General features: G+C 37.9%; 1 protein-coding gene across 19 annotated transcripts in view; it reads left to right on the plus strand.

The window, feature by feature from the left end:
• Window positions 1-24,362, plus strand: part of TERT (telomerase reverse transcriptase) — a 292,351-nt gene that overhangs the window by 121,004 nt on the left and 146,985 nt on the right. For all 19 annotated transcript variants that reach the window (XR_011920876.1, XR_011920877.1, XR_011920878.1 and 16 more), the window contains one exon: window positions 6,661-6,756. Coding sequence is in view for 14 of the 19 variants with exons in the window: in XM_072411989.1 (XP_072268090.1) it covers window positions 6,661-6,756 (96 nt within the window). In the remaining 5 variants the exon portion in view is untranslated. The remainder of the gene's footprint in view (window positions 1-6,660; window positions 6,757-24,362) is intronic.

Here is a 24,362-nt window from a genome sequence, read left to right on the forward strand (position 1 = left end):
AGGTACACTCTATCACTTCCCCTCCCTGGGAGAGTTCAAAGAAGAGAACAATCACATAAATCGTGCTTATTTACACTGTGCAATTATGGAAATGCAAGCTGCATTTGGAGAAAGATTCAGCGAGTTCAGAAAGGAAAAAACTCTGTTCTTCCCTGTCACACCACTGGACATCGACCCATCCTTGCTGAACATATCCACATTCACAGGGATAAGTCAGCCCGATCTTGAAATTGAACTGGTCGACATAGTGGATAAAGACTTATGAGTGTCCAAGTTCAAAAGCCTGACAGCGGATCTCAAAGAAGTCGTCCGTCAGAAGGCCACTCTCACTAAAGAGCACTAATGTAATTATATTGAAAACCTCCCCAAGTCTGACAAACTTGTTTTTGAAACATAGAGTGCCATTTCCGACACATATATGAACATGAAAAAGTATGCATGTGGAGTCCTGCCAATCTTTGGCTCAACATACTTATGCAAGCAAGTTTTCTGGAGCATGAACTTCATAAAGTCCAAATATTGCTCCCCCCTCACAAATGGGAGCCTACAGTCCCGTGTGAAGATCAAAGTCACATCCTACAGCCCCGACATAGGGAAGGTCAGCATCGAGCTTCAGAAACAGAGGTCACATTAAACAGGTCAGAACACTAGCATTTATTAGGCTAATATTTTTCAGAAAAAAACATTTATTTTAGACCCAGGGCTGATGTAGTTTTTTATTGTATGTTCAGGTGCTTCAGTTGATTGCTGGTCGAGAAAGAAACCCGAATAGGATGAGAGCATACTGAAATGCAAGAAACGTTCCTAGTTTTTTGTTTACTTTTTTAAAACTGCTAAGCTGCAACTATGTTTTTTATAATAAAGTGGGCTACATTTTATTTTAATTTTACACAAATACCGGAACAACTTTAAAAAGGTCTGCATATTTTAGTGTTCATTTATTTTAAAGTAGGCCTACACATGCACACTGCACTTCTGTTTGTTGTATTCAGTTGTAACAGGTAAAATTAAAAATGGATTAAAATTTAAAAAAAAAAGTTTATAAGCTGTGTTATGTTTTGCGACTCCAGACTATTTTTTTTTAGTGGAAGAGGGGGAAAAATGGCTCTTTTGATAATAAAGGTTGCTGACCCCTGGTCTAGGGGTAATACATTTGGGGGAGTCAGAAACAGAAAAGGATATGGGCGTTCTGGGGAAGACCTGGTTACTGCTTAGACTTTGCGCCTTGACTCAGGGCTTACATCACTACTGTGCAAGCTGTATCGCCCCCTTGTGGCCCAGGGCTTGGAAACATCTGGCCTGGGGCTTCTGGTAGATCATAGACTTAATAGTAGCATGCAATGTCAAGCTGCATTATCTAAAGCTAGCAAAGTACTTTCTTGTATTAAAAGAGGAAAAGACTGCAGAGATCAATACATAATCCTGTCCCTATACAAAGCATTGGTCAGACCTCATCTTGAATATGCAGTCCAGTTTTGGGCACCAGTTCACAAAATATTGGTTGCGCGTTATTTCGCGCCGTTATATTGAGCCGGTTTACCGCGGGCTGGAGTCATATGCGCTCGTTCATTCGCATCTCACTGCCAAGCCGGATGCTTGTCTTCATAACAAAATGGGCAATAGGGGTTGCGAATCTGCCAATTAGGGCGATTAGATTTCAGATGCGCGATTAAGGAGGATCTGTTAAGATGTCAATCGTGAGTTTGATATGTGTGCCATTAGAAAGGATGATTTTTTAGGGGAACAGTGACTTTTGATGCCAGCTCGCCAGTGTAAAGCTGCCGATGCTGCGCGGCTTTGGCGATCTCATCCAGTTGATGACCAGCGCGATCGCTTTGCATTTCAGCTCGCTAATACGGATGCACGACCGGCCAACCGATTTTGCTTGATAAATTTGGCCCAGTGGCTCAATAGGCCAGGCGAATTCCTTGACAAGGGTAGCCAAAATTAAATTGCCTGCTGCCCCAGAGTCAATGAAAGCCTTAGGGGGAAGTGTGGACGTATTGTCGTGGAGCTGAATTGGTATAGAAGGGAGGGGAGACAAGAGTGACCTTGTAGGCCCCCCTCAGAGCATACTAGGTGCTGAAATTTCCTGGCCTCTGTGGGCAAAGTTTAATAAACTGTCCTTTAAATCCACAGTAAATGCAGAGACCAGAAGGCGCCAGGATCTCTCCTCTAGAGATAGACATGATTTGCCCAGTTGCATGGGTACTTCTGATGAAGGAGAAATGGGGGACTGGAGGTTTCAGAGGCCGCTAGAAGGATGGAGCTAGTCGTGAGGAGAAGACCTTGTGGGAGTGGGATTTCTTCTGGAAACGAATATCAATCTGGGTGGCAAAGGAGATAAGGTCATCCAAAGCAACAGGAAAATCTCAACCAGTCAACTCATCTTTGATATGATCAGAAAGGCCCTGCCAGAAGGTAGTATGGAGTGCTTCCTTATTCCAGGCAAGCTCAGCCACCAAAGTGCGAAACTTAACTGCAAACTGGCCCACAGCAAGTGACTCTTGGTGGAGACAGAGGAGGCCGCTGAGGTGGCATGAGCTGGTTCATCAAAAACCCTCCTAAAGAAGCTCAGGAAGGCTTCAAAATTACTGGTGAATGGATCCTTCCTTTCTCAGAGCAGAAACGCCTAAGCCAAGGCTTCTCCAGAAAGCAGGAAAATTAAGTATGCTACCTTTGCCTGGTCAGTGGGGAAACTTTGTGGCTGAAGTTCAAAGTGTATGTTGTATAGGTTGATGAAGCCACGGCAAGTCTTGGGTTTCCCACAAAAACTTTGTGGTGGTGGCAGGTGACGTGCAAAGACTAGTACTGGTATAGCAGTATTTTTTGTATTGAGTTCAATCCAAAGGAACTCAATACAAAATTTTAAATTTCCCGGAAACCCCGGTGATCGTCACTGCACTCGCCGGCTGAAGACAGAAGAGAGAAGACGTATCCGGAGGAGCAGAGGGAGAAGGTGAGTATTTTTTTTTTTGCGAGCAACGCTGGACAGAACGGAGGGAGAAGAAGCCGGCCGGCTTCTTCTTCCCGGAGAGGACACCCGACGCTGGAGGACGACGCTGGAACACGACGGATGGACGATCGCAGCGGGACCAGGTAAGTGATCCGAAAAACCCGAACTTTTCTCACTGTATTTACATACAGTGAGTAAAGCTCGGGCTTATCGAAAATAGTAACTTTTTTTAGCCCGTACCAAGGTCGGGCTTATCGGTCAGTTGGTTAAAAAGTCAGTTGTGATTGTTTTTAAGCTGTTCCTTTTTCTGAATTGTTTGAAAGGCTGAAAACAGCACAATTGTCTTGTTAAAACTCAGTTGTTTGATGCGCATAGTTGTGCGCCAAACTTCAGGAGTATGTAGCCCATAGTTGTGCGCCAAGGCGGACCCGCTATGTGCGCCTTGAACTGTGTTTAATCGGTTGAAAAAAATGGCTGCACTTTTGCACAGTCTTCGTTCAGGTAAGTTTTTATTTTTATGTGTATATTGCTTGTTTTGCTTCATGTGCACTCATGCACATATGTGTAGATATGAGTGCATATGAAGTATACATATACATAGAAAAGAGAAATTTTAGGAAGAAATAGGCAAAGAGGGCTTTTTGGACCATGTCGCTTCACATGCTTCAAATTGAAAAGATTGCCTATTTGTTCCTATGATTTCTGATGTCATGGGCTTGGCTACAAGCAAAATTCATGGATGATTTTGCTTCTGGTTAAAGGAGGAATCCACTTTATGTACTTCCACTACCAAACTGAGGTGAGTAAGTCAATATATATAGTGAGCAAAGGTCTAAAATGTCATTCAAACCTGCAGAAACACCCTTTAGGGATGGAAAAGCAAGAACAGGTTTGGCACAAAGTGGGTTTGGCTCTGGAAGTTTGATTCACTAGTACTAGTACTATTTGTTTTGTGTAAACACCTAAATAATGCATAATACACTCCTGTATTTAATGAGCATTAAGGTAAGCAACAACACAAAATCTGTTCATTTCCAAGAGTGCTAAGATCAGGCAGCACAGCACAATGACAACAAACCTATAATACTACCACAAATGAATAGAGGAGTTGTGTGTTGGCAAATCAACATGAGTGCAAATGTCAAACTATTAAAAAAAAGAAATAAAAACCATGATAATTTATTCAGAAAAGGACTATGTACATAATACATTCAAATACCAATATGTGACAATGGGACAAAGGCAACGAGGGGGGTCAAGTAGCACTTTGGAATGGAAACCATGCACACATTTGTACTCAATACTTGTGGAAAAAATGACAAAATATTGCTGAAGAATTGCTAAACAACTTGATAGAAATTAGTTTTCAGTGTTGCAACCAAAAGAAAAAGTATCAAAACAACAAGAGCAACAAATGTTAGCACTTACACAAAAAAAAAAAAAAAAAACAAGCATTAAGGATTCAAACTGACCTGTAAAATGGACTGGAGATACGCACAGAACAGGGAGCAGGTGTGCGCTAATCAATTGCTATCACTTCACCATTGAGTTTACCATCTCCTCCTGAATCAGGCAGCTGAAAACTAATCTCCTTTATTGGTGGATTCGAGATCTTTGCTAATTTTTGCAGGAAACCGGCAGGCGAGTTTACTAGAACTCGGGACCGACTCGTGGTAATAGATCTTGCTGAGCAGTGCGTAGGTACGTGCATTTCATTGATAAATTAGGGCCATTGTCTCTGTTCAGCAGTAGTAGTAGTTTGTAGTATGCTTTCCAGGAGGCAGAATTATCCAAATAATCAGGTCTTATTAATATCATTTTTTGTCACTTCCAACAGGCATAAATACCAGGTTTGGCGGATCGATTTACACCAGAAAGTTACTTTTAAAAATGTACTTTTATAAAATGGTGCCTAGTTTATCACTGATTTAGACATCATTGCTTTTTTTTGGGTTTGAAGTGAAATTCCTGCATTAGCCCTTTCCTGAGAATATTTGTGCTGTGCTGAGAATAAACTTTCCTGAATGAGAGCAAGCCATTGATATTTTCACATTTGATGATTCTAAATTCAAGCTTTTACTGGCAGAAGCCTACAGAAGAACACTGAACACGATGGGGCTGAAGAGACATCCATTTTATTTGTACCTGTAACTGTCCTATATTCAAAATAAGTTTTACTAATTTTTTTTCAAAGAACTTAGCATTTTAGAAATGAGAAACTAGTCAAAGGCAGCTCTTGTTTTATATCAGAGGGATACTGGATGTTATTTGCATATAGCTCTTCTAAGTTCTTTAATACAAAAGCTTCCTCTGTAAAACAAAATTCTATATTTTATTTACAAATCTCTATTAGGTAGTAAATTGTAAGTTGACCTAATATTCTTCACATTTGCTAATACCTATGAACATTTTTTTCATGTTATTTCTATACCTTTGGATTCCCTATTGTAAATGTGCGCTTGTTTTCTGAGATTTGCTATTAGAAGCCTGTAAATGTAGAATTTGGAAAGGTGACATAAAATAATGATTAACATTCTGGCAAAAATTATTCTTTTTTTTTCTCTCTTGCAATGTAGAGGACCATGTTTAATTATAGCTTAATTTGGTTGAAGGCATCCTGGGCTGTTTGTCAGAAGTATTTTACAATTGATATACCACATTTAAAGCACAACTAAACCAGTGGTACGTGCTTGTCCCTATTTTGTTGCAGGGTGCCCCCTTTTTCTTCATCCCACTGTTCCTAAGTATGATCCTCTGTTATCGTGACCAGGATGACATAATTCCCATGCAGCCAGGTGGGAGTTTATTTTTTTCCGGCATGTGCAAGGAAAGCCGGTATTGCCAGGTAACCCTGTCTATAAGCCCTGCACATCTCAGTGAAGTTTGACAGCTGGACATCAATCAATAAAATACCTGCAATAAAAATCTGCTTGATCGCCAATTTTTCAAAGTGGGACTTTAGTTCAACTTTAAATGTGCACGTTCTAAATCTAAATACAATAACGCAAAACAAAGATCCCAAAAGAAGAGTTTGTCTAGTCATGTTACTATTTAGAGGGTGAAAATGTTCTTGAATTCTTCTTGAAAGCAATCAAACTTAGATGTTTCTTAATGCCTTGACCTAATACTGGTAAAGGATAAACTCTTCTTCTAATTCTACTTCATGATTTTTCACTTTTCTCACCTTGCTTGAATATTAAAGACAAAATAGTTTTAAGACAATGCCTTATGCTCTGTACTATAAGAGAAGGTTTAGTTCATCTGTAAAATCTAAAACATAATTAAAGAAAATGTCTAAACGAGGACCTTCATTGCAGGATCACCAGGTATACTTTAAATGAAAGTTGCATATTTCATATATTGACAACTTTTCAAATTATATTAATATACCTTGGAGTAAACAGTGTGCTATTTTTTTAAACATGTTAACATATACTTTTTTTTATCCCAGGTAATGCTAATATTGCCAGTTTAAAAGATTGATCCTATTGCAGTTAGTTTTTTCTTACTTATTAATCTAGTTTGTTTTTGCCCTCAAGTGTCTAGAATATCATTAAAATGATCAAAGCATAGTGAAAAAAATGAAAGATAATCAAGTTCTGCTAGTTCCCATGCTGTGTGGTTTTGGCAAGGAGGTGCTCTAAAATAAAAATCAAATGCATGTATTACACATATGTTCCTTATATGAATCTCTATTTTTTCAGGTGTCTACATTCACTGATTTTATGCCCACCATGAAAGGTTTTTTGACACAACTTCAAGATGGAAACATAGTGGAAAACAGCATCATTGTGGAACAGGTACAGACACAATGACTAATTTATGAAAACTGAAGAAAATAAATATGGGACAGAAATAGGGCCCTTTTGCACTATGCGCTGCATTAAATTACTCAAGTTCGCACAGACTGGGCAACTAGTCAGCACATTTATTTTGAATGGGCTGGCAGTGCACCTTAGGCTTGGTTTACATGGACTTTCTTTACGCACCTGGAAAAACACTGTTTTTATTTATGTAGGCATTTTTGTTTCAATCGTTTTTTTGTTTTTTCAGATATAAACAACACAATCAACAAACCAGGGTACATACACAACAGACATACTTTGAATAATAACAAGAAAAATAAACAACCCAAAAAAGTACAGTAATTGATTTATGATATCTGACATAGCTTGTACATATCTATATGTGAGAAGGAACCAGCCCTCTGTCCCTTAATGTCCGCTGGTACACCCTATTATAAACACAACAAGCTATTTAAGCGGCATATTCACTTCAAACTAATGCCCTGAGAAATCTTTACTGCCTTTGGAAATTAACATCTTAACCAATAACAAGGAGGGGAGGGGGGGAAGGGAACAACAAAAACAAGACTAACATCGGCCTGAAACACAAGAAATAAAAGGAATAAAAAAGGGAGGGGGACTAGGAAAAAGGGGGGGATAATTCCTTTATGAGGGCCATAACACAATTATTAAAAACCTCTTCATATGTTTACTAAAATATCCACTACAGATACGACTGAACTTGTGGGAACTCTTTAAATCAGTCCCACACGGCCCAGGTTAGTTCAAATTGTTCATATCGACCATCTTCCTCCACTCCCATTACCTCCATATGTCCGATTTTCTCTAACTCAGAAACCCAGTCTTTTTTGGAGGGAACAGACATCTGTTTCCAGAGTCTCGGAATGAGAACCCTGGCAGCTGTAAGGAAATGACAGAGTACCCCTTTTTAATCGATTTAATCGAGCCAGGGACCATGAATAATAAAGTTATCGTCGGGGTGTTAGGGACGACAGACCCTGTACAATCATTATATAGTTGAATTACCTTTTCCTAAAGACTAAAAATCGCCGGCCAATCCCACCAAATATGAATTATGAACCCCATCTGGGAAAGGCAACGCCAGCATCTGTCGGGCATAGATGGGGAGATTCGATGTAGGTCCACTGGGCAATAATGCCATCTAGATACAAACTTGAAATTAGTCTCCTGTGCCTTACATTACAGAGCCAGTTTATGGGTCAGGAAGAAGGATTTCTCCCTCCCTGATTGGAGCTTACTAAACAGAGGGGTATAGGTAAAGTCAGTTTGCGTGAGTCTGAAGTAATGAGAATTCCCAAATACCTAATAGCATCATTGCAAATCCTAAAGGATGTATTAGAGCCTATAGACAATATTTGATATGTAGGCATTTTTAAGTGTTTGACAGTGTTTAATCATTCATTGGATATATTATTCATTTAAACCAGTGGTCACCAACCTTTTGGATGTCACGGACCACTAATTTTCACCGCAGGGAGCCTTGTGTCACTCAAAGGGAAAAACACTTCACCCAGAGTGACGTCATGATGCCAGGACCTGCCCAGAACCATCCAGAGACACAACATGCCCACCGCCCCAAGCCTGCGATCTGTATGGGGGACATGGTCTGCAGCTCTGGCCAGAGCATCCCCCCAGTGGGGTCCTACCTTCCTGCTTTCTGCATTAGACTTAGTCTACATGAATGTTTTCCCCAGCATTTAACCTGAGGCTTTATAAGCCCATGTTTGAAATTCCCATGCGTTCCAATATATTGATCTACACCAGGATGTTTCCTTGACGCACGTTTATGGGCGTTATCTATACCATTGCTTGCAACGTTTAAGAAATTAAAAGGCGGGGTTTGTTAAGGTGATCTCCTATTGATCCCAGATCAATTGTCCCTCTTTCACTGATAGCTTCTGTTTACAGCCCTGGGAGAGCACATAACACACGCAAATTAATGTGTGGTTTTATCACTCTCAAAACTTTATTGTTTGCACACAGTTTATATAACAGTTCAAAGGCATGATCGGTGCATGATCACATGACTACAGACAACTAGTAGACATGACAAATGTCCTTGTGGTTCTCTTAGAACAAAATATTTTTGTCAAGGTAACATATAAATGGCTGTAGGGAGGAAAAGGAGAGTTTCAAGGCAAAAAAGGGGGAAGAGGACATTAGTTTACTGATAAGAAGAGTACAACTAGTTTCAACATATTTCAATCATCTACAAAACATACCAAAAGCACAAAAATAATTAACTTCAGCAAAATTCCTCAGCTCCTTACAGGGTTAACCCTGGAAAACTTCCAAAAACGTGGGTAAAAACAGAGAACCACTTCTATTGGTTTCAATAGGGCGTTTCCCTGCATTTTTAAGCACGTAAACGTGATAAAACCGCGGGAAAGGACGGTAAAAACATTGGAAAAAGCTGCATAAGATGTTTTCCAGCATTTTAAAAGCAAGCTTTAAAATGCTAAAAAAATTCATAAAAACGCATATAAACTCAGTAGAAACATTTACATGCGTTTTTGAAAACGTCCGTGTAGACCCAGCCTTAAGTGGAAGTTAACTCACATATACAAAATTCAAAAGGAGGTAAAGATTCTTGGCAAAAGAGAAAACATTTTTTCTGTAATCCTGTTTTTTTTCTTATTTGTTTTACTGCACTGCATGCTCCAGTGGCTTACATGACCAGTGGCTGCCCAGTGGTGGCAGAATCACGATGGACTGAGAAGAATCGTCAGAGGCCGATTGTGTCTGCAAGGGCTGCAGTGGTGACGGGATCCTGGATACATTCTAAATAGAAGGAAAATATTACCAGTGATCCATTCCATTGCATACAAAAATAAGCCCTAATTTTAATTACAATTATCGGGCACATCTATATAATTGCCTGTTATGTATATAATGCAAGTATATAATATGTATATATGCAAATATCCAATTAGCCAGTCCTATGGCAGCAACTCAATGCAATTAGACATTCAGACATATACAAGACAACCTGCTGAAGTTCAATTCAAGCATCAAAAAAGGGAAGAAAGGTAATTTCAGCAACTATCTATGGTTGTTCGTGCCATTTGGGCTGGTCTGAGTATTTCATAAACTGCTGATCTGCTGGGATCATCATGCACAACCATTTTTAGGGTTTACAGAGAACTGTTCAAAAAATAGAAAATATAAAGTGTTCAAGCTAATAGACAACAATACCTCAAATGCCCACTCATCACAACAGAAATATGCAGAAGGGACTCTGAACACATATAAATTGAACCTTGAAGCAAATAGATTACAGCAGTCAGGGTCCATATTAGATGCCAATCCTACCTGCTAGGAACAGACACCAAGACAACAGTTTGCATTGGTTCACCAAATTTTGACAAAAAGAGGTTGTAAAAATGTTGCCTGATCTGATGACATTTAGATGGTAGGTCAGAATTTTGTATCAACAACATAAAAGCATTATTCCATTCTGCCTTATTTCAATGGTTCAGGCTTCTGGTGATGGTGTAATGGTAGGGGGGATATTTTTCTGGCACACTTTGGGCCACTTAGTACCAATCAAGGATTATTTAAATGCCAATTGGTGACAATGTCTTTTCCTTTTTGATAATAACGTAGGCATCTTCCAGCAGAATGATGCACCAATAATGACAACATGTCACAAAGCTCAAATCATCTGAATCTGTTTTCTTGAATATAACAATTCGTTCATTGGTTTCAAATTACCTCCACAGATACCATCGCTCAGTTTAATACAGCACTTTGAGATGGGTGGAATGGGAGGATTGAATCATATATGTGCAGCAACTGCTTATTGTCAATATGGATCAAAATCCCTACAATGTTCCCACTAGCTTGTTGAATCTGTGCCACAAAGAATTTTGATAATTCTTTAGGACAAAAGTGGTCCAATCTGGTATTGGTAAGGTGCACATTTTAAAGTGGCTGGCGAGTGTATAATAGTACACCAGAGTGATAAAAATAGTAACTTTCAAAAGAAAGGTTTTAGTGAATAAAATATGTGTTAGAGAAGTCTTCCGTCAATAAATAAAAAGTACTTAAACAAGGTACACAAAAATACAAATTAAGCAATTTCTCAAAGTAATTAAAAAGAAAGCATGTGAGGATATGACCTGATTGATGATATGGATCAGTTCACAAGAGAATATGATGGTCCATTCTCTAACCACACCCTCATGAGTAACTCCTTTTATACATAAGTTTCCCATTGACATACATAGTTCTCCCCAGAAGGTTTTAGCTGGTTGATCTGCCCATCTGCCGTGCCCTCTCCACCCACCTCTTATCAGCAGCTCTAATTTTCTGAACTGATCTGTGCTCAGCTGTCATCCATTCAGAGGGTTGCTGCTGCCGATGAGACGTGGGTGAGGGAACTCATCACACAGTTTAGCCTTCATGGGAGTGAGACACAGGCAGTCTTGCCCACATCTGATAGCACGAGCTAGTATTTATATTTTAAAAAAGAAAAAAAGCAGCCTCTAAAATGTATCTGCCTGAGTGGGCGTGTTTAATGAAGTCATCTGTCCTGCTGTGAGAGCTGTGTGTAACTGCAAGTCATTCTGCAGCCTCACAGCTTTCTATGTACAAACCTACATATCTCCTAAACCGTATATTGCAATGACTTGAAATTTTCAGGGGATCCTCATAGCTACTAGTTACCTCAATTTCAGCCCCCAGTTTTAAAGAATTTCAAGATTTGGGGGTCACAAATGTAAAAAGTTATGAAAATTTACCTTTGGGGTTGCTGTTTCAAGGGAGTGTGTCTAAGAGTCCTAAATTAAAAAAGCAAATTGGGGACCCTCGGGATCACAAACATAGCAAGGACCATTGGGGTGGGACCCCTAATTATATACCTACCTGTCACAAATCTATACCTATCAAACTACCCAGTCTGCTTCTCATCTTTGAACCCCAATATGTCCCCCAAGTGGGGGACATATTGTCTCCCTACAATTTAATTACTACAGCATCATTAGAACATAAAATTTTAGCCCATCAAAATATGCTTCCCTGCCCCGTTACACATTGCTGTCCACTTCTAACATTTTGAACTTCAATTTCCCTGGAATGGGGAGGTGTAAAAAACCAAAAATGTAGGTACAAGTGGGGGACATCTGTGGCTAACATCCTCTAAAACCTCATCGCTATGTCACTATTAAAACATAAACTCTGCTGACTAAAATGTAATAGAGTTCAGGTACTAGAAGTGTACAGTCATGTGTGAGAAGGATAAGCATTTTGATGGACAGATTTTTTTTTTTATGTTGTAATGATGCCATGGTGATGAAATTTTGGGAGGTGATAGCCACACCTGTTTCCTACTTCCACCTCTATTTTTGTTTCCCTGCACCTCTTCATTCTAGAGAAATTAAGGTTCGAGGCAGACAGATATGTAAAACAGAGCAGGCAGCACATTTTGATAGGTAGAGATTTTTTATGTTCTTATAATGCCATAGTGATGAAATTTTAGAAAGGTTTAGCCACAAGTGTCCCCCATTTGCACCTACAGTTTCGGTTTTCTATGTCTCCACATTCCAGAGAAGTTGTGATTCAAAGAAGAAAAGCAGACAGGATAGCATAGCATGACAGTTACAGTTCTGTAAAAGGTAAAAATAAATTAAGGGGCCCCACCCCAAAGCTTCTTACTATGTAAGTGGCCCGGGGGGTCCCACAATTTGCATTTTCAGTTTTGGACTCCCTTTGGAAACAATGTGTGAATAAAGATAAGGAAAGAGGTTTAGGCTCACTGGTTCATACAAAAAGGTTAATTATGTATTTTTGCATATTCAATCAATACATCATTACATTCAACAAGTATCAGTATATTACCCGGGTCCTGTTAACACTTCTTAGGACCTTGGTATTTCATACTATACATAGATATTTCTGATCAAACATAGATTCAAAATGACTGTATATTGTTGTGTAAACTCCAATGCCTTTCGCCACGATTGGGCTACCTCAGGAATGTATTGATAAATGAACTTTACGATCTGTATATACATATAAAAATAGTATATTTTTTTAATATATATATATATATATATATATATATATATATATCATTTATCTTACTAGTAATATTCATACAGCTAATTGTGTTATACCAGGATATATATGCTCGTTAATTAAAGAAAATGAAAAACAGAATTTTTGTTACTTACGTACCAGTAGTGCAGATCATACAAGAGGAGGCGTAATTTACATTATCATGTGCATTTATGGCTCCTTCTGTATAGGCAACACAAAAATACCTTTAAAAAAAGAATATATGAGCACATACGTTCAATTGAAGTCTGTAAAATTATGACACCTATCTGCCACCACGTTGGCACAAGACAGCAATATGACCAACAACACAATTTTTGGCCTGGAACACATACCATTAAATGCAAGAGGTGGAGACCTCGATAAAAAACTACTGCAAATTGAAACAAAGTGGATAATTAACCTAAAAGCCACACAAACACCTGGTCCTAATGACGCCCTAAGGTTCAAATCCTTGCTTTAATCAACATGGATAAAGGATCAAGTTACGTACATTTGAAAACAAAAATAGTACCGAACGCACAGGGAATATACAATAACATGCAATATATATATATATATATATATATATATATATATATATATATATGTGTAAAGCTTCCTCTAAACCCTTTTTTCCCCCTATGGTCATAAGTAACACATAAGTATGTATAACATAAATTATGTATTTACACTCAATCCATAGCATTTGATAATATATAGGCATTTTATGATTGGTATGCTGTCTACTGAAACATTGTTACAAGTATGTCTATGTAAACCTGAGAAGAACTTTTTTTTATATAAGATACTGTTTATACATATATAATATTTTCTATAACACTGTACTTTGATCAGAAGGCAAATGTATATTTAATTTGTATTCCTAATTAGGGTACCATTCATCCATCAATCCCTATAGGAATCCCTCTGACTAAGAATAGAGCTTACAGGGGATGCTTTAGTGGAGCTTTAATGGGTAATGGGCAGTTTACTCTGCACAAGCCATCAATTCTTCCCTGCATGAGGGCGGAAATGGGGCGGATCTCCCTCCGAGCACAGAAGAGACGGACACACTCGAGCCCTGCATGTGTCATGGGGATTCTTTATCTCAGATGGGAGGCGCACCATGCATGCACGCACACTAGAGGGCGTAAGCGTAACTTGCACCATCTGACAGGAAATGGACGCCGTAAATGATGCATTTCGGTCCCTGACAGCCCTCCCGGCTGTGTCATTTTACAGTACCAGGCTGCTGCACATATTTTGGTCCCTAATCTGCATTCAAAGGTAAGACCTATCAATACCAATATCTTTCTGGACATCTTGCAAGCCCTAAATCTCAATATATAAAGATTGAATTACTTTATACAATTTGAGCACTATGTCCCCTCTTACTCTGATTCATATCATTGCTCTTCAGTGATTGGAAGGCATATCCCTATCCACATTCTGAAAACCATTTGGTCTCCTGGCCACTAAGTGGAACGTAAAGGTAGGACTCAAAAAAATATCAAAAATTATTATGGACAGTATGTAAGTTCTAACCCTTACTATTCACAATTGACCATTTTTTATACATAGCGCATAAAGCTTTAACAGCAAAAAGATTAGATCTGATCATGTAGGCCCCTAAAGGATGTTGCTGGGTTGGTAACAGGATAAAGAAATGGCAGATTTACTAAACATTTTTTTTAGCTCTGTGGCAGAGCTCAAGTCCAAATTCATAATAGCAATGTCACTGCCTTAAATGAGTCACAATGACTCAGAATAGTAGTGATTGAGAAATAGCTGGGAAAAATGAAGGTTGACAAAGCACGAGGACCTGATGGATTACATCCATGTGTCATCAAAGAGCTGAGCTTGCTTATTTCAAAGCCATTATTTCTAATTTTTAGAGACTCTTTAGTCACTAGCAAGGTACCGATGGTATGGGGTAAGGCCAATGTGGTTTCTATCTTCAAAAAGGGAGCAAAGTCATTACCAGGTAACTACAGACCGGTTGGTTTCACATCCATAGTTGGAAAGGTCCTAGAGGGTTTGATAAAGAACCACATAGGGGAGTTTCTGCTAGAACAGTGTTTTTCAACTTTTTTTGAGCCACGGCACATTTTTTTACATTGAAAAAATCCTGCGGCACACCACAAATCAAAAATGTTACAAAATGACACTCTGTAGCTAATTCTTTTGTCTCTAAGAATAAACAAGAAAACTGTTACCTACTGCCACCCACTGACATGGAAGAGTATTACATTACTCTGCCAGTCACTACAGCACAGACACTCGACAATGGTAATTAGATAATTTCCCACGGTACACCTAAAGATCTCTCATGGCACACTAGTGTGCCGCGGCACAGTGGTTGAAAATCACTGTGCTAGAAAATATTATAAGTGATAGCATGGCTTCAAGAAGGACTGGAGTTGTCAAACAAATTTACTCTCTTTTCATGAGGAAGTAAGTAAACAGATAGACAGTGGAGTAGCAGTTGATATAGTATACTTGGACTTTGCTAAAGCATTGACACTGTACCCCACAGATGGTTAATATGCAAGTTAGGGTCAATAGGTTTAGAAAAGTAAATCTGTAAATGGATAGAGATTTGGCCTAAAGACCGCATCCAGAGAGTTGTAATTATTGATTCATACTCTGAATGGTCTAAGGTTATTAGCGGTGTACCCCAGGGTTCAGTGTTGGGACCTTTACTGTTTAACATCTTCATAAATGATATAGAGTTTAGGATTAAAAGTTCCATTTCTGTGTTTGCAGATGACACCAAACTATGTAATAAAATTAAGTCAATACAGGATGTCTATAATCTACAAACAGACCTGGATGTACTGTTTGATCAGGCAGCCAAGTGGAAAATTACATTTAATATAGATAAATGTAACGTTATGCACTTGGGGGCTAACAACATGCATGCTTCATACTGTCTAGGGGGATTAAACTTGGGGGAGTCAGAAATGGAAAAGGATCTGGGGGTTCTGGTGGATCATAGAGAACTTCCTTCCCAATTATTCACTGTAAGATCAATACAAAGAATAAAAGGGCACTCTTTGCGTCTGGAGGAAAAAAAGTGTAAGCTCCGGATAAGGAAGGGATTCTTCACTGCAAGGTCTGTGAAAATGTGGAATCGGTCCCTCAGCAAGTAGTTTCAGTAACTACTATAGATTGCTTTAAGAAAAAGCTGGATGTTTTTCTGGAAGCACAGAATATAACTGGGTATTAAGGCTTTAAAGTAAAAATAACAGTGACTGTTGATCCAGGGAACATCCGATTGCCTCATGGAATCAAGAAGGAATTGTTTTCCCCTGTTGAAGCAAACTGTACTAGGGGTTTTTTGCCTTCCTCTGGACCAACTATGTCTTATAGGGTTTTATATCTGGGATATGGTTATTTCCCTAGTGGTTGAACTTGATGGACTTATGCCTTTTTTCAATCTTACCTACGATGTAACAAAGTAACTTTGATGCATATTTATGCCCCTTGGTGATGGGAAGGCATGAAAGTACCAAACGGATACTATTCCCACTGTACATGTATTCCAGCAGAACCCCAAAATCTGATTAGGATTATGACCTATATGTTGGTATGTACAATGTTATATATTTCAATTATGATAAATAGTAGATATTAAATTGTGCAACAATGCAAGGAAGTATAGCTGATCATAGAATTTATGTACACACAGCAACAACCACAGCAGAGATTTCACTAGATTTAAAATGTGTTTTTTTTCATCACATATGTCACTCTTGTATGAACTGCACTAGTGGTACGTAAGTAACAAAAATTCTGTTTTTCATTTTCTGTAATTAAGAGAGCATATATATCATGGTATAACACAATTAGCTGTATGAATATTACGTTTTCAGTGTTTTGCATATCTTTACCCTTGTGACCTTGGCCTATATGCAAAAATGTATTAAATATATTATATAATAAATATATTAGTATAAGTATTAAATATATAAAGCATATATATTAGTATATAATATTAAATATATTATAGCTTCTTGCAACTAGCATCAACTTTAATGTTTACACCATACTAGTAAGATAAATGATAAAAAAATATATTCCCAAAAAATTTTTAGTTCATAAAACATTTTTAAGCTACTACATATTCTAACGCAGCGTACTTCTATTGTAATGTTATGCTTTTCTTATACTACTTTTATATGTATATACGGACTGTAAAGTTTGTTTATAAATACATCCCTGAGAAAGCCCAATCAAGGCGAAATGCGTTGGAGTTTACACAACAATATACTGTCATTTTGAATTTAAATAGTTACATAGTAGGTTAGGTTGAAAAAAGACCATCAAGTTAGACCACTAGTGAAATAAACATATCCCAGATATAAAACCCTATAAGACCTAGTTGGTCCAGAGGAAGACAAAAAAAACCTTGGTACAATTTGCTTCAACGGGAAAAAAATTCCTTCCTGATTCCATGAGGCAATCGGATGTTCTCTGGATCAAGTCACTGTTATTTTTACTTTAAAGCCTTAATACCCAGTTATATTCTGTGCTTCTAGAAAAACATCCAGCTTTTTCTTAACGCAATCCATAGTAGTTGCTGAAACTACTTCCTGAGGGAGCTGATTCCACATTTTCACAGGTCTTACAGTGAAGAATCCCTTCCTTATCCGGAGCTTAAACTGTTTTCCTCCAGACGCAAAGAGTGTCCTTTTGTTCTTTGTAATGATCTCAAAGTGAATAATGGGGAAGAGAGTTCTCTATATGAACTGTTTATATATTTATACAGGGTGATCATATCCCCCCTTAAACGTCTCTTCTCAAGGGAGAATAGATTATGTTCAGCTAATCTCTCCTCATAGCTGAGCTCCTCTATTCCTTTTGTTAATTTAGTTGCCCTTCTCTGCACCCTCTCCAATTCAACAATGACCTTTTTGTGAACTGGTGCCCAAAACTGGACTGCATATTCCAGATGTGGTCTGACCAATGCTTTGTACAGGGGCAGGATAAAGTCTCCATCTTCGCAGTCTATTTTTCTTTTAATACAAGAAAGTACTTTACTAGCTTTAGATATTGCAGCTTGGCATTGCATGCTGGTATTAAGTCTATGATCTACCAGAACCCCCAGTTCCTCTCCATTTCTGACTCCACTAAATGTATTCCCCCTAAACAGTATGAAGCATGCATGTTGTTAGCTCCTAACTGCATAATTTTACATTTATCTATATTAAATATCATTTGCCACTTGGCTGCCCAATCAAACAGTACATCCATGCCATTTTCCTTCGTGTTCGCAGAGTTAAAAAAAAGTGTTTAGTAAATCTGCCTTGTCTTTATCCCCAGTTACCAACCCAGCAAAATCATTTAAGGGGCCTACATGCTCAGATCTGTTCTTTTTGCTATTAATATATTTGAAAAATTTTGGGGGGTTTGCCTTACTTTACTTTGCAATCTGTCTTTCATTTTGAAGTTTTGCACATTTTATCTCCTTTTTACATCTTTTGTTATATTCTTTATAGGTTTCAAATGATAAAGGTGATCCTTCATTTTTATGTTTTTGGAAAGCCCCTTTCTTGTTCCTTATGGCTTTTTTAACATTAGCTGTGTGTGTAGTTTTTTTTAATTTTAGCCTCTTAAACCTATTACCCATTGGAATATATTTTTCAGTTTGCTTTTGTAGAACAGGCTTGAAACATTCCCATTTCTGTGCTCTGTTCTTAGAGGACAACATTGTCTCCCAGTCCAAGTCACAGAGAGCTGCCCTTAATAATGGAAAATTTGCTCTCTTAAAATTAAATGTTTTTATCTTTCCTGTTTTTGCTTCCTGTTTACAGCTTACATTAAATGAAATCATATTATGGTCACTGCCACCCAGATTCTCTTTTATTTGGACATGTGTTATAAGCTCTGCATTGTTAGAAAGAACTAGGTCCAGCAGAGTATCATTTCTAGTTGGGGCTTCTATAAACTGTACCATAAAATTATCTTGTATTAAATTCACAAATTTCCTCCCTTTTGCTGTTCCTGTAGTGCCATTACTCCAGTCAATGTCAGAGTAGTTGAAATCTCCCATGTCTCAACCCCACATTAAACTCCACCCATAATGCCTCAACCCCATTGCTTGTTCCAACTGCAATTTCTTCTTTCACATTAACTTTAGGATCACTTCTCACATACAGACAGACACCACCACCCTTTGTTTGACTCTGTCTTTACGAAAGAGAGTATACCCAGGAATATTCACAGCCCAGTAATGCGAAGAACAAAGCCAGGATTCAGCAATACCAACTAAGTCATAATTCTTCTCACTCAATAAGGCTTCCAACTCCCCTATCTTGTTTGCTAGACTTCTAGCATTGGTGAACAGGCTCTTTAAACCATTGCTGCTTTTACCATTGTTGTTTGACAAATCCTTTTGTTTTTTAGTATAATTAGTAATTTATGTTTGTTCAGAAATATCTATGTATAGTGTGAAATACCAAGGTCCTGTGAAGTGTTAACAGGATCCGGGTAATATACTGATACTTGTTGAATATAATGATGTATTTATCGAATATGCAAAAATACACAATTAACCTTTTTGTATTAATCAGTGAGCCTCAAACCTCTTTCTTTATCTTTATTCACACATTGTTTACAAACGTACCCAGAGGTGGCTCCACAATCCACAATTGATTTAGGTTAGGAGATAGAGTAGGAGATAAATTTTACATTTTGCATTCTTTTTGGAAACAGCAATCCCAATGTCCAATATTCATTTTTCACAGGTTTTAAACATGTTACTCTAGCTATGAGGGTCCCCTGTGTACCTCAAAAATGTCAAGTCAATACAACCAATGGTTTAGGAGAGGAAGGCTTGAACACAGCGAGTTGTTAGGCTGCAGAATATGACATGCAGCTTTTACACACACATAGCTATCACACTATGCTGCCTATGACATCCTTACACACTGTGGATAAACTTCACAGACAGTTTTTTTTTTTAAATAAATACTCTGAGAGAATTGTTTACATTGCACCACAACCCAATACTCACAAATGTCAAAGGGTTTTCTTTTCCCAAGGGGGAAAATTTGCATGGGTTTTAATGGTGTCAAATATCAACACTAACAACACAATTTATGTTAAAACGCAGTTTGATGCAATTTATTATACAATATTTTAAAAAACTTATCACAAAAGGATAAACACTTGCAAAATGCAAATAATGACAATTCAGTAATCACATAATTTGTAATGATACACAATAACTTTTACAGTCCTTAATGCATTTCACCAATAGGCTTCATCAGAAGGACAGATCGTTATTAGTACCGCATCTATGTATTTGTTCAGATAGTGGTTGATGATTAGGTTGGTATTATGTCATTCAAGCACTGATGTTGGAAAGCAAGAATATTTGTTTAAAATCCATAACACAGACTTTCTTGTTCCTTCTTCCTACAGACAGGAAGCAGTGGAAGAGTGACCCCAGTAGAATTAACAACTAAAAAACAAAAAGGTGCTCTATTTTGTTCTAAATATGAAGACAATACTAATAAAGGTGATATTTTATCCTTTTGAGTATATACATTGTGGTGCACTAAAAGAGACTACCTACAACACTATGGGGTCATATCACTCTTAACTGCACAAGAAAGTCTGTGTTACAAATTTTTAACAAATGATCTTGAATTGATATGCGTAGATCACACGTGGCTCAGCGCTGTTGTTGAGATAAGCTACTAGTGCGGATCAAGCTACTTCCGCCTGTCCCCTGTTTTTTAATAAAGATCTTTGGTTTTTGAATCTGGAATGCGTATGTGCAATGTGTCATTCTTCCTACCCAGGGGGAATTGAAATGAATGAATTAATTAAAATGGGACCTGCCTCTTGCTGTGCGGGTCTAAGTCTACAAAGCCAGTCCCATGTTGCCTTCACTCATTGAATGCTGGAATAAATTCCGGACAAGCAAGTCCTGTCCAGCACATTTGGTCAAATGGGGGGTAGGGGAGGGGACACAGGTGCCAAACCTTCTTAACGGGAAGAGGCAACCCAGTCCTTCAGTGCACCCAGATCTGGGTGCTGTGGAAGGCAATAGCCTTATTCACGAAGCACCAGGAGACCTTGAAGTTCAGTGAAGCAGAAGGTTCTTTATTTACGTGCAGCATGGGATTCACACTATCAGCTAACAAGTGCCTCAGCATGCTGAAGGAGAATCTGACATTCAGCATAGAAGCTCCCATATTTATACAGAACAAAACATATAGTATTGTATAGGAATGTTACACATCAGCAAACATGTTTAATATTACATGTCAGCACTGCAGTTTTATTGCTTCCTTTAGCCTTGTGCTTTGTTCCTCTTCCATAACATGATAAACTTATTAAGTAAGGCCTTATTAAGTAAGGCCTGCAATTAATTAAGTAAGGCCACAGAGTGATTTAAGATAACATGTTCCCATCACTCTGTGGCCTTACTTAATTAATTGCAGGCCATGATTAGGCCATGATGTTCTTCTCTTTTCTAAGAGCCCAAGGTCCTTTTCTATAAGCAAGGCGTAAGCAGATTTTTGATAACCGGTCAGCATACAATTTACTTTCATCATCTCCACCACTTTCCTTAATTCTTTTCACCAATTCCCTACATTGTTTTGGATGTAAACAGCCTGAAAAATTATATTTCTTTCTCCAAAGGGCACAGTACTTTACCCAGCTGGGATTTTGCCTATACATGTAACATTCATCATCAGTTGGGTTATATTTATCTTTCTTTTTCGATTTTAAATCGCCCATTGTTAAGTATTGAAATATATAATATGTCTCAACCCTTCTACCCTCGGATCCTTGACTCGATCCGCCTATAGGATTTGTCTAGTTAGTGGAGACTAAGATATCTGTCACAGTCCGTCGGACAGATCTCTGACCCGGTCACAGTATTATGCAATTTCTGCCAGCATAAAAATCAACTCCCCCTAACATCAAATGCTAAAACATCTAGTTAGTGGAGACTAAGATATCTGTCAGTGCCCCCGTCCCCTGTAAGGCGGAGGAGGCAAAAATATATAGTGCGATTGATATTATTAATAATTGTAATTGTTAAATATGATTCTCATAGCGATTATAATCATTAAATATAATACAATTCATGGTTAGTTGTATAGTGCAATACATGATTGTGACAAGAAATTAATCTAATCTAAAGAGCATTTGCAAGGGTTAAACATAGATATATTCGTGTTACTCATTGATAAGATACTAAATAGATACAGTTGCTCTTAGAGTATGGAATTTTGATGTTTTGCTTGATTGTACAAACTAATATGAGTGTTACTGGTAGGGTATGTGAGAATGGTATCTATTGGTTAGAAGAAAATAGCATAGTAAATTAACGTACCATAGGACATTAACATTAGTTTAAAGACGAGGAGTGTGGGTGACTTAATATTGATTAGAGAACGCTTGGTTATATACAAAATGAGTTTAGCTCTTTTTTCAATACTATTAAATGTCCAATTTTGTTACATTATATTTCCTCAGGTAACATATAATGCATCATATGATGGAATAATAATCCACCATGTACTACATGGTGGCGTAATAATCCAATGCATATTATATTACTACATGATTCATAGATAGACCTAAAGCAATGTAATGATCATTACAATATATTTTAAGTGATCAACATTTTCAGAAAGTTTACAAAGGATGTTTTATATCTCGCCTATGCGTAGAGAAAGAATAGTACAGGAGGTATATGGCTTTATATAAAAACAAATATTACATATTAGTTCGAACCCATTAAAATGTGGATAGATACAAATAAAACAAAACAGTACAAATCATCCTTAGTGTCTCAACTACTATTTAAACATATCACTTCTAATAAATAAGAGGGAAGAAATAGACAACTAAAGAAGAAGTATGTAGAGGAGGGAAATATAATAACCCTATTTAAAGAAATTATTTATAGGATAATACATCGTTTAGCCTGGGTGGATAGGTGGCTTTAAAAGTGGAAATCCACCTGGTTTCAGCTTGAAGTAATGATCGATCGATACATCCGCCCCTTGGATTGGGGGTGATGTGTTCCAGAACAGAAAAGGAGATAACTGAGTTATCGAAATTATGCTGTGTTCCCCCATGGAAACTGATGGAGTTACCATTTTACCCGTATTGATGGAATATGTGTGCTCATATATATTTTTTTCCGTATTTCCGTATTTGGTAATAGAAATTTCCTTTGTTCCTTGAGCCATGGGCATTGGGAACATTTTCGGCACTTGCATATCCCTGGAGGTAATTCTTTTGATAAAGTTTTTTGTTGAGATGTAAAGTGACTGTAAACTAGATTGTCTTTCAAGGAAGGTGATTTTCTCTATGTAATCGATGGGTGTGGGTGTAAAAACATTGATGTTTTTGGATTTGATATTATTATATGCCAGTGTTTCCGTAAGATGCTGGAAACTGCTTTATGTTGGTTGGTAAATTTAGTGATCAATCTAACCTGTGATCAATCTAACCTATGTATCAGTAGTGTCAATTTTGGTTTACACTTACACAATTTCTCATTTCTCATAACTAGGGGTTGGCATTGAAAAATCTAAACCAGGGATGTTTAAACCCCCCTTTGTTCCCTCCCTTATTACTCTTTGTATAAATTGTAATATAAAGGGGGGAGGATTAGCTATTGCAGCAAGTACACAGAAAAGTTTGTATAATGTATCAGACTCTTTATTTTGTTCAAGAACAATATTGCTTTCTTCAGCAAATTAATCCAACAAAAAACATGTAGGCAGCTTACATCAGCTGGCAGAGTGCAGAGTCCATGGAACAGTCCTTTAAAGTAAAGTCTTTAGCAAGGTTTCTACAGTTCCCTAAAGTTAATCAAAACTAGTTCAGCATCAACAGCTTTTTTTAATCATTACAGAATCGCAGAGTTCTGCTGGGTTTGAGTACCAACACCATTGGCCTCAACCATTCACTCTGTGATTCCTCAATGACATTTAGCTGTAACATTCTTTTTACCTCCTCTGACACATCAGGCCTCTCGTATATGGTAGGGTTTTACAAACACCTTTGCCTCGGTAATAATATCATGTTCTGTCATATGGGTGAGTTCAGGCAAGTCCGAGAATATCTTTTTACTGACTTAATTTGAAAGAGCTTTCACTTGTCATCCATGCCTTTAGACATAGACAATGTATCTCATTTGGGAAACCCATCCTGGTAAACATATTAAACAACTCCCGTACCATTGCTTTGGATGAGGTTTTCCTCAAAGGTATTGCTTGCGGATAGCAAGTGGCATAGTCCAGTATTACCAGGATATATTGGTGCCCCCCTGGGGACCTCTATTATAGGTAAGGGCACCAAAGGGCTCTGATAGTGGCATACTGGTGAAGTTAGTTGCCACATGGAGGCAGAAAACCTGGCCAAAAAAACTGGTCTGTTATGTGGGCCCTCAGTTTTATCAGTTCCTAGATGACCCCCTAATGCTTCATGTGTTCCAGGTCTAGGACCATGCACCTGAAGGGCTGTGGTACCAGCATTTGTTCAATAACCTCTTCCCACAC

Source organism: Pyxicephalus adspersus, chromosome 5 (assembly GCF_032062135.1).
Source record: "Pyxicephalus adspersus chromosome 5, UCB_Pads_2.0, whole genome shotgun sequence".
NCBI lineage: Eukaryota > Metazoa > Chordata > Amphibia > Anura > Pyxicephalidae > Pyxicephalus > Pyxicephalus adspersus.